This window comes from Carassius carassius, chromosome 50 (genome assembly GCF_963082965.1).
Source record: "Carassius carassius chromosome 50, fCarCar2.1, whole genome shotgun sequence".
Lineage (NCBI taxonomy): Eukaryota > Metazoa > Chordata > Actinopteri > Cypriniformes > Cyprinidae > Carassius > Carassius carassius.
In genome coordinates, this window is record NC_081804.1 from 9,739,956 (window position 1) to 9,752,160 (window position 12,205).

General features: G+C 35.8%; 1 protein-coding gene across 1 annotated transcript in view; it reads left to right on the top strand.

Moving 5' to 3' along the window:
- The window catches only part of LOC132133819 (cadherin EGF LAG seven-pass G-type receptor 1-like), a 50,060-nt gene that overhangs the window by 22,724 nt on the left and 15,131 nt on the right, over positions 1-12,205 (top strand). Inside the window, exons 5-7 of the mRNA XM_059546814.1 lie at positions 362-450; positions 5,703-5,860; positions 11,947-12,110. Of these exons, the coding sequence (XP_059402797.1) occupies positions 362-450; positions 5,703-5,860; positions 11,947-12,110 (411 nt within the window). The remainder of the gene's footprint in view (positions 1-361; positions 451-5,702; positions 5,861-11,946; positions 12,111-12,205) is intronic.

A 12,205-nucleotide genomic window follows, 5' to 3' on the forward strand; every position in this document is an offset into this window, starting at 1 on the left:
CACTAATATCTCCTCAAAATGATTTACTTATTTTGTCCACTAGACTGAAAAATTGCCACACAAATTAAAATCCTCAAGGTGCTTTGGAGCCTTTTAATTAGTTTGGAATTTTTGTTAGGTGGGAATTGTATTACAGTATATTTCACATTTGGGATAAGTGTAAAGCAAAAAAGAAATCTATAAATGCATTTATAATATAATATAAAGGCATATACTGCTTATACTATTCTGCTGAGTTATATAGAAATATGATTGTATATTTATAATTATTTTTTTGTTGTGCAAATATTTATATCACACATTTATTTTAATTATTTAATGATTTAATTACTTGCTCTTCTTTCCTGTTATTTCTCTTTAGGAGAATCTAAAACCGCAGTGACTCCATTTGTAGCTGGTGGGGTTAGTGATGGACAGTGGCACACAGTGCATCTACATTACTACAACAAGGTAAGTCATTTGTACCGAACACAATGAAATGGAGGCTGTTGTGGTTGGAAAGCCAGTGAAGGAAAACTAATGGGCCTCATTTATGAAACACAAATGAGCCATTTTTCTGTGAAAATCTTTCATAAATCCATTCTTAAATCCATTAGTGAATTGAATTATGAAAGTATAGGTTCACAACAATATACACCAAATTGTTTTGCTTGTACTTCATGAACGAGTGTGAAAAACCTTAATAATTTAGGTTTTAAATTTAATTTACAATAGGGATATATATATATATATATATATATATATATATATATATATATCCCTTTAACTGTCACCCCGTCCCGAATACGAGATGCCTACATTTACTTCACTATATTACAATTAAATCTAATCTAATCTTGACAAACTATATATTGTTGGAAAGTTGGAAAGACTCCCAAATATATATTTTACCAATGTTTTTTGTTAAAAATTATGTAGGAAAAGTAATAGATTAATTTATGACAAGAGTGCACCCTCAAAAATCTACATTATAACAGGAGTTCTCACCTTTGTTAAAAAAAAGACTTCTTCATTGCCTTTTTCTCTATCACATTTTAGAAATGATCAGAAATTATATATCAAAAGAAAACTTAAAATCTCAAAATTCATCCTTTAAAACCCATTTTAAAATCAGACATTGCATTACCATGTAAATGGTACATCAATATCATGTTACAAAATGTGTTTCATTCATGAATTATAAAAATTTAAGTTTGGATCGTGCACTATAAAGTCTATGTTCAAAAATGTGAGTGACAGTTAAGGGTATATATATATACAAAATATTTTTAAGGTCAAATCTGGTAGAAAATTAGAAATAGTGTAAGTAAAAATTGCACATTTTGACTTAAAATGCAATGTGCAATCGTGTTGTTGTTTTTTTTTAAAGAAAAAACATCACAAAAAAAAAACCCAATGGAGATTTTTCCTGTTATTGTCCATTAACATTTTATTTGTGCTACAGTCTGATTATTTGGTTCTATGCTAGAGAAAGTCAAGAGTCTAACAAGTTTCTGTTTCTTGATGAGATCAGTGTGTCCATATTTCATGAAAGAAGACACATGATATCAGCGGCATTTCTAGCTGTATCAAAGTTCACAGTATCTTCTAAGAACTTCAGTCAAAAGAAACAGCTTGTATTTCTGCTTCTTTGATCCTGTTCAGTTTTCAGACCCTCATATTTCAGAAATGTAAAATTTATGAAGTTTGGTGCGTGTTATACGTCATGTGTCATGTTTCATTGCCAAAAGCTAAGTGCGTTTATTCTGTCACTCAGGCATCTCATTTCACAGCGTCTCGTTTTTAAGAGTATTTTGTAATCCATAGTGTTAGTATTATTCAATACGGTATTAAATTCTTGCTCTTTGTGTAGTAAGGCAAATAGTTGTTGAATTGCAAAAACCTTACCATATTGTAATTAGAAGAGCAATTAATTCTGTTTGAATACCTTAAGCTCTCTTCAGCCCTTCCTATGTTCCTAAGTGACCTTTTAGTAACCTTATTTCTATGCTGCCAAACCTTAAAACAGTATTTGGTCAAAAATACACATTTTTGGGTCTCTCACAGTATTCCTGAATTAAATCATAGTAAAGCTTTAAAGAATCTCACTGAAGTCTCATCAAAAGAAACATTTGTCGCTGAAGGATGCCAGTCAACATGCTGTGGGTTTCACTTTTTGAGGGTCCATAATTTCTTAGATTTTTTTTTTAAACTTCTACACAAGTTGCACTAAACCGATGAAAGGCTAAAAAAGTTATTAATACTAGTGGCTGCAGCCAAAATATATCTAATATAATGTAGCATGTAATTTAGAGAGTGTATTGTTGAATTGAAGCACCATTTACAGTTGTAAACACTTATGAATCAGAACCTAAAGCTGTCTGTTTAAGATCAGTGCCCCCCCCCCCATGTGTATGTCGTGATTACTCCATTGTGCCTGTAGCTCTCTCTTAACCCATTACTTAAAGAGTCCAAGTTCAATGTAGTCGTATGGGGAGCCCAGACAATAGCAGACCCCCTGTTGAGTTAATCCGGGACTACAATGACACTGAGTTTCTAACGCCAGATGGCACACATTTTTTCTGTGTTTTTTTTCTGCTTAAACATAAAACACCAAGGACTGTTGTTGTAAAACTCCATAATATGCTTTTTTTATTTCATGAAGTTTTGCTCCATCTGGAGCCTCGTCCATATGGTAAGGTTTGGGGTGAAGTACCAGAATCCATCTCATATCTTCCAAATCCATCTCTATCAATAGTTTTGACAATTCAGCTGAATTGTCTGCTATGCGATTGTGAAACGGTGACTCAAAGACAGACCTCATTAATCTTTTGCTTTCGCCATTGATCTTTGATTTCTTTTTTTTTTCTTGTGTGTTATTTTGTCTATGGATTCCAGTGTTTTTCAAGACTCTTTCAGATATTGACCTTGAGTAATAATAAGCAAACAATGGGACGCAGCTGTAATGCAGTGATGTTTTGAAGTGTCAGGTCTCCTCATTTTAAAGTATTCCAGCTAGTGGCGACCAGCTGCAGTCCTTTGATGATGAAAGATTATTCCATTAATTCACAGTTTGGTCTTTTAACCCTAATGGTTTGTTGAGACTGACTATTTATATTTTTGAAGTCACAGAGACCCCAATGATTTACATTTATGTTTTTTAATGACATTTTTAAAGTCTCTTCTGTGTTCACAAAGACTTTATTTATTGATCAAAAATACAATGAAACAGTTATGTTGTTAATAAAGTAAAAAAGTAGTAATGTTTTCTGTTTTAAATTATTTTAAAATGTAATTTATTCCTGTGATGCAAAGCTGAATTTTCAGCATCATTACTTCAGTCTTCAGTGTCACATTATCCTTGAGGAATTATTATAATATGGTGATTTGCTTATTTGCTTCTGTGTGGGTTTAATTTGACCTTGGCAAATGCACATGGTAGAAAAAATTAGTTAAATGAAGTAACAGTTTATTTCTACATTGTGTACATCAGTAATAGTATGTGAAAATACATTGCATTGATATGTTGTATCTGAGATTACATTGTGAACATTTGAAGATGGAATTATTACATATGTTGTATTAGTTTTATAGTCCATTTTATAGTCAGTTCTCATGAAATTAAGAAAAATCATCAAAGACCAGTTCATTTAGCTATTAAAAATTTGTTAGGGTTTCTCTGACCCCAAACAGAATGTATATTTTCTGCCTCATAATACAATATATTTTACTAACCTTGTTTTTTCCTATCTAAAAATGGATCACTTATTTTATGGCTATAGCACATTTGGAAAGGGAAAAAAACTCATGTTTAGGCCCTGGGATCTTTTAACTATTGTTTTGAACTTTGAAACAAAAAGGCTGATGATTTACAAGGTTAGAGGTTAATAGCTGTGGTCAGGATTTGTGTGCATGTGTGTTCCTGAGGGCATAGAGCTTGTCATTGAGTTCATTTTCATTAGTGGACTCGGGACAGGAGAGACTATGAGACCATCATGGCGTTACGATGGAAGTGGATCCTTATTATAAGTGGCAAAGAGTTGAGTTGCAGTAACCTCTTAAAGGTTGTCAGCACTCTGATCCTGAATCAGTTTTCTTTACAGCATGTTTTTCTTTACAGATTGTCATACACCTGATGAAAATTGTTATAGAGACATACAACCACTTTAATAGCAGTAGAAACTTTATATTTGAATGGTATTCGTTAAAAAGGGGTTTCAAAACCATTTTTTCACCAGGTTTTCAACATTTTTAAAGCTAAATAACTGTTGTTGACTGAACGGTTGGCTTCAGGCCTTAACCAGTTGGATTTATTCCATGACATGTGCTTCAGTGTGTAGGAATGCAACACACTGACGAATTGCCCATTTTAGCAGTCTATTCACATTCCCTTCTTCATCTCTGCTGTCTGGCAGCAACTAAGAGAAATATAAAAACTGACAGCTAATATATGAATGTGTGAATTTTTACTCAAAAGTTAGTAAAGGAGAAATGGATCAGTCCGAGTGCCCTCATAGTTTCAAAAACAAGAAGATGAATCTTTCCGTTTGCATGCATACACTGAAACTCTTCTATTTAGCAGAATATAAAAGTGGAATAGAAATATTTATTTATAGAAATATAATAATACATAATATTTATTTATTTATAGTAATATTATTAATATAATACTGTATTAAATATTTATTTATTTAAAAACTGTTATTTAATCATTATTCTAGATTATTGTTATTATTGAAAAGTTAAATAAGAGTATTAACATTTATTTATTATTTAAATATTTTAATTATCACTGCTTTATTGACAGCAGCATTAATTATAATAAAATTAATAATTACTGTTGTTATTATTATACAGTTTAAATATTTACAGTAATTTTTTATTTATTTAATTATTCCTTTGATTTATAGACAGAAACACTTATAATAATAATAAGAAGAATATTGTTGTTATTAGACAAACACTTTAGAAATGTTGTTCGGTTTACTCTCTTTTGGCCATAAATTCTGAATAATGAGTGACCACAGCGCTGTAATGAACTGTCTTCAGGAGCGAGTGGTGTTCAGCTGTCACTTGCACATTTTTTAACACCACAGGGCAGACATCAAAGAGCAGCTCAGCACATCATACGCACCACAAAATCAATTATAATGAGCTGAGAAAATTTGACAACCCTCTTGCGTGGGGGAAGGGTGTTGCCAGATGATAATAAAAATTTTGGCTGTGTTGTGGAAACAGTTTGGGTCTCTGGGGAGTTTTTACATAAAATGATGAGCTCTCTTTGTTTGATATCTCCTCTGTGCCAGTGTCTCGTTGGCATAATCCAATTAGATGAACTGAGAAAGCCACGGAATGTTGTCAGAGATTACAGACAAACAAGACCTATTATATTATCCAAACTCACAAATGCTGTTCAGATCCACTAACTTTGGGTTTCTTATCCAGGATTTACTGTAAGAAGAAGATTTAAGACCAATGTTTAATGGTGACATATGTGTGATTGCCATTACATTACTCCTTGTGAGGGACCTCCTTCCTTAAAGTATAAAAGCATCTGTATATTTTCTTGAATGAAAAAGCATTTTTTGTGTGAAAAATAATGATACTTTGAATAACATTTTTACACTAGATTTACTAGAAAATACTTATTTTACTCAGATTTTAGCTGTAATCAAAATCATTGAATGAAAGTTGCTTATCATTTTCATTTGTTTTTATTCAAGCCCAATATAGGGCGTCTTGGCATCCCTTATGGCCCCTCAGAGGAAAAGGTTGCTGTGGTCGCTGTTGATGACTGTGATGTGGCCATGGCTCTGCGTTTCGGGGGACAGATAGGGAACTACAGCTGTGCAGCCCATGGCACCCAAACAGGCCAAAAGAAGTAAGTGTTTTCCTACAGTCATCATAAAATAGCTTTTATCAACCTATTTTACTTCCTTAGTGTGACATATTGAAGAGTGAAACAGGATTATTGATAATAATAATACCAAATATTTATTTCATTGTTTTTACAGTCTTACTGTAAGACTGGTAACATTTTGGCTTATGGTACCCAAACAGGTCAACATGAAACATCTTTTACATGTATTTATTTATTTATTTATTCATTCATTCTATCTTTGTTTCTTTCCCTTTTTCTTTATTTTATTAAAAAAAAATTATATTAAAATAATTATTAAAAAAATAATTTTGTTCTATTTTAATTAAATAAATAAATTAGGGATGTCAAAACGATTGATCTCGATAAATCGCATCCAAAATAAAAGTTTGTGTTTACATGATATGTGTGTGTACTGTGTATATGTATAAATACACACCAATGCATGTATATATATAAGAAATATTTACGTGTGTGTGTGTGTCACAGTTATGAACTTCTGTTTTCCTGTTCTTTCTGAGTTTCCTTTTTTGGTCATGTTCCTCTTCTTGTTTAGTTTGATTACTCCCCACCTGTTTCTGTTCTTCCCTGATTACGTAAGGGTTTATAAGCCCTGTCTGTTTGGTTCTTGTTCTTAAAGTTATGTACGTGGTTTGTCTCCATTATTGTTATAATAAAATTCTATTTCTTTGGAATTCCGTATGGTACTCTCTCCCTAGATACGTACGTTTACAGAAGAACCGACGGCTTACAGAAGATGAAGGCTGAGGATGCACTGAGGTGTTTGCAGCAGAGCGGTCAGAGGTTGGAGCGATATGCTGAGGATTTCCTTGAGCTTGCTAACCAGTGAGCTGTCACGACTCATTCTTGGACACTTGTTTTCTGCTGGGGCTGGACGAGGAAACAATCCGCTGCGATCTTCCCGATCGTGATTTCCCCTTGATCGAGCTAATCTTGTCCATTGGTTAAACAGTTCAGATTTCTAAGTGAACGAAGTCTATGAGCAACCTAAATTTCCTCGTCCAGTCCCCTCAGGAACGGGCCATGTTTCGCCCACTCACCCCGAGCTGGGAACCTCCACATACCGCTCCAACAGCTTCTCCCTCCTGCCCAAACCCAACCACCCCAGTATTTACCCAAGCTCTACTGTTTTCCTCAGCCTGTCAGTGTGGCAGCCAGCGGCGAGGTTAAGGCCGCCACATGCAGCAAAGCCAGTGCCGCCATCCACAAAGCCCCGCTCCCGCCGCACCGAAGACACGACCGCCGGTGACTCTTGCGTCAAGTCCGCAAGTGGTGGATATGGCAAGCCCACTATACATTAAACCACCTGCCTCTCGCATACGTCTTCCAGAGCACCCTCAAGTGCCAGCCAACAGCTCAGATCTAATGGATATGGCATTACCCTCAGGTTTCCAGCACCCATTCTCTCCCCAGATTCCAATCTAGGGCACTTCCCTGAGCCTCCTAAGTTTCCTTCGCCTGCGCTGGTCCCGTCCAGCCCTTCTTTGGCTCCTGAGCACCCAGACTTAAGCCCACGGTGGGCTCCTTTTCCCGAGTTAAGCCCAGGATGGGCTCCTGATCTCCTGTTAAGCCCAGGAGAGGCTCCTGTTCCCGAGTTAAGCCCAGGATGGGCTCCCGATTCCCAGTTAAGCCCAGGATGGACTCCCGATCTGCTGTTAAGCCCAGGAGAGGCTCCTGTTCCCGAGTTAAGCCCAGGAGGGGCTCCCTATCCCCAGTAAATCCCAGGATGGGCTCCTGATCTCCTGTTAAACCCAGGAGAGGCTCCAGTTCCCAGGTTAACCCCAGTATGGGCTCCTGTTCCTAAATTAAGCCCAGGATGGGCTCCCGATCCCCAGCTCAGCCCTCGGAGGCTGCTCCCCAATGGCCGCCCAAGCCTCTAGATCCGCCATGTCCTCCCGAGTCTTCAGATCCACCATGGCCACTTGAACTGCCTGCTCCGCCATGGCTCCCCAAGCTCCCTGCTTTGCCCTGAAGATCCTCCTTGACTCCACTCTGTTCCTGCCCTGCACCAGGGCACCCAACCCACCCACCCTCACAGTTATGAACAGAAGTTCATAACTGTGAGTCATGTCACAGTTATGAACTTCTGTTTTCCTGTTCTTTCTGAGTTTCCTTATTTGGTCATGTTCCTCTTCTTGTTTAGTTTGATTACTCCCCACCTGTTTCTGTTCTCCCTGATTAGATTTCATATGTCTATAAGCTTTGTCTGTTTGGTTCTTGGTTGTCTGGTCTTAAAGTTATGTATGTGGTTTGTCTCCGTTATTGTTATAATAAAATTCTATTTCTTTGGAATTCTGTATGGTACTCTCTCCCTAGATACTTACTGTTACAGTGTGTGTGTGTGTATTTATATATAAATGATTTATATATAAATATATATTACATAATTTCTTAAATATTTACATGTATGTATGTGTATTTATATATACAAAGTACACACACATATATATTATCTAAACACAAACTTTTATTTTGGATGCGATTTATCAATTTGACATCCCTAAAAATAATAATATTAATATTATGATTTTCATTTTTATAAATAATATAAATATATTTTATTATCAATGATAATAATGATACTTTATTATTGATACTAATATTGCTTTTTATATAATGTACATATTTATTTATTTATAACAAAAAACTTTCAAAAACCTTAAGTGATAAATGATGCACAATAAGACAGAAAGCATTTATTGAAACCACCATTTCTTAAAGATACCATTAAAATTGCATTTTGACTGCATATTTCTTTTCTCAGTTCGCTTAATTTTCATGGTTGACAAACTTTTGAAATAGATTTGTATTGTATTGTCATTAGATGCTGCTTTGGAAATACGTACACTATTTTGATTTCATGGAGTTTTTTAGTTAGCAAATAGTCTCATTTGCGATTTCATGTTGACTTGAGATGTTTGTTGTTATTCCTAACTAATAAATTGTACTCACCCATTTGTTTCTTTCTCCTCACACTCTCTCTGGCTCAAACATTCATTCATGTTTCCACCTTCTAAAGTCCTCAGGGCATGATATTGTTCACTGAAAGGGTGAGTGTGACAGGACAGAGGAACTTGAGCACACAAAGGCACGCTAACTACTATTGGGTGTTGAATAGCTGATCATTACAGCAGATTACACAGCATTCTGCTACTCCCCTTACACTCAGCTCCATCTTTTTTTCCTAATCTTCACCAATCTGCACTCTGCCTCATGTCAAACCAGTTTTATAGGCTATGCAATGGAACCACACTCCAGATTATCTGCAGCTGGGATTTGCCATTGTAGGCTAATTGTCTGTGTGTGTGGAGAACAGAGCAGTATGAGGTGGTGAAGCTCCATCTGAGAAAAGTGGACATATGGTTTGTAAAGCCTCTGAAATGCCACTGCTAGGGTCAGACCATATGCTTGCAGTAAGTGCTGACCCATAAACCCACAGATCTGCATGGATTTATGGATCACGTTATGAATTGTAGATTGAATGCACTGTAGACCACTACAGTGTGAAGCGCAGATGCTGAAATAAAAAAAAACACATAATATCTGGCTACAATAAAGGAGAAATAACAAAATAATTTTCTAATTAAAACACGCTCTGCACACTTTATCTTCTAATGGTTCTCTCTCTTTTTTCAAGACCCTTCTGTGATTATTTTCATATTCTGACTGCCTTTTTATGTATATGATGGATATGATCATTGCTACCAGATTTTAGCATATAATACTGGATAAAAAAAATATTTAAAAAATAATATTACAATAATTATTTGTTAAATAATGAAAAAACTTGGAAACTTTTTTATTTTACTTTTTTTTATTGAACGGGGTCTTTTTTTTAATTCATCTAATATTTTCTCTTGCGGACAATTTGTATAAATGTGTTTAATGTGAAATATCTTATTCAGGTCGGTGTTAAATAAAAAATAACATGCATTTTGAATGATCCCTCTTATTTTTGTAAAATAATTAATTAACATGTTGCATATAAGTGTATGTAAACTTCTGACCACAACTATATATATATATATATATATATATATATATATATATATATATATAGTGCTACACTTTTTGCTTTTTATTTATTGAGAAAAATGATCCAATGTTACACATATGTCAATCTTTGCTTTCAATATCTGTCGTGACCCCTTTTTTCAGCAGTAACTGCAAGTAGCATTTCTTGTAACTGCTGATCATTCCTGCACAATTACTTGTAGGAATTTTAGTCCATTCCTCAGTACAGAACTGCTTTCACTCTGTGATGTTGGTGGGTTTCCTCCTATGAACTGCTTGCTCAGGTCATTTCACAACATTTCAATTGGTTTAATGCCCGGACATTGACTTGGCCGTTCTGAAACATTGACCCTGTCCTTCTTTAACCATTCTTTGCTAGAACGACTTGTGTGCTAGGGGTTGTTGTCTTGCTGCATGACCCAGTTTCTCTTGAGATTCAGTTAAATTTTCCTTTAGAATTTGCTGGTATAATTCAGAAATTCAGTGATGGCAAGCCATCCTGGACCAGATGCACCAAAACAGGCCCAAATTATGATACTACCACCACCGTGTTTCATAGATAAGACAAGATTCTTATGCTGGAATGCGGTATTTTTCGCTGCTCATTTAAACCAAAAAGTTATATTTTGGTCTCATCCGTCCATTAAACCTTTCTCCAAAATTCCTCTGGTTTGTCCACATGATCTTTAGCAAACTGCAGATGGGCAGCAATGTTCTTTTTGGAGAGCAGTGGCTTTCGGTAACACTTTAGAACAGACTTGTTAACTATTAACTACGACTTAACTATTTGTCTCAATAAATTCTTAATTTGCTGCTTATTAATAGTTAGTAAGGTAGTTGTTAGGTTTAGGTATTGGGTAGGATTAGGGATGTAGAATAAGGTCAAGTAGAATAAGGCTTTAATATGTTCTTAATTTGCACTAAAACATGGCCTATAATCTAGTAATATGCATGCTAATAAGCAACTAATAGGTGTTACCTACTCTAAAGTGTTACTTGGCTTTCTACTTGCAACTCTGCCATGGACACCATGGATGTTCTGTGTTCTCCTGATGGTGGAAGCATGAACTTTAATATTAGCCAATGTGAGAAAGCCCTTTAGTTGCTTAGAAGTTACCCTGAGGTCCTTTGTAACCTCGCAGACTATTACACGTCTTTCTTTTAGAGTGATCTTTGTTGGACAACCACTCCTGGGGAGGGTAACAATGGTCTTGAATTTCCTCCATTTGTACACAGTCTGTGGATTGATGGAATAGTTCACCCCAAAAATGCAATGCGTCATCCTGCTCTTATCTTTGTTAAAAGACAAAAGGAAATGAATGAGGGGTGAGAGAATGGGGATTTTGCTTTCTCTTTTTTTAAAGGACAAAAAGACGTACAATAAAAAGCCACTAAACACATTGCTTCTCAAGGTCTGGATATTTCAGATTTGCACGCACATGGACATTATATATGTTAAGCATTATAAAGGAGAATACTTAGGACTGTTTGTGGCTTCAGGGATCTTTCTCTGTATGTACAGTACAGACCAAAAGTTTGGACACACCTTCTCATTCAAAGAGTTTTCTTTATTTTCATGACTATGAAAATTGTAGATTCACACTGAAGGCATCAAAACTATGAATTAACACATGTGGAATTATATACAAAACAAAAAAGTGTGAAACAACTGAAAATATGTCATATTGTAGGTCCTTCAAAGTAGCCACCTTTTGCTTTGATTACTGCTTTGCACACTCTTGGCATTCTCTTGATGAGCTTCAAGAGGTAGTCACCTGAAATGGTCTTCCAACAGTCTTGAAGGAGTTCCCCGAGAGATGCTTAGCACTTGTTGGCCCTTTTGCCTTCAGTCTGCAGTCCAGCTCACCCCTAAACCATCTCGATTGGGTTCAGGTCCGGTGACTGTGGAGGCCAGGTCCCCATCAGTCTCCTTCTTGGTCAAATAGCCCTTGATGCCTTCAGTGTGACTCTACTATTTTCATAGTCATGAAAATAAAGAAAACTCTTTGAATGAGAAGGTGTGTCCAAACTTTTGGTCTGTACTGTATGTGCAGGTCACTGGATCTTACAGGACCTCTACTCCTGGGTGGCGTTCCAAATCTCCCTGAGGATTTCCCTGTACAGAAGCGAGACTTCGTGGGCTGCATTAGGAACCTGACTATCGACAACAAGTCTATAGACATGGCCAGCTTTATCGCCAACAATGGCACCTCAGCAGGTTAGAAACTGTAGGGTTCATATCATGACAAATCAAATCTTCTTAGATTTTTTTAAATACTCCATTTTGATAACATGTAATATATATTTTATGTC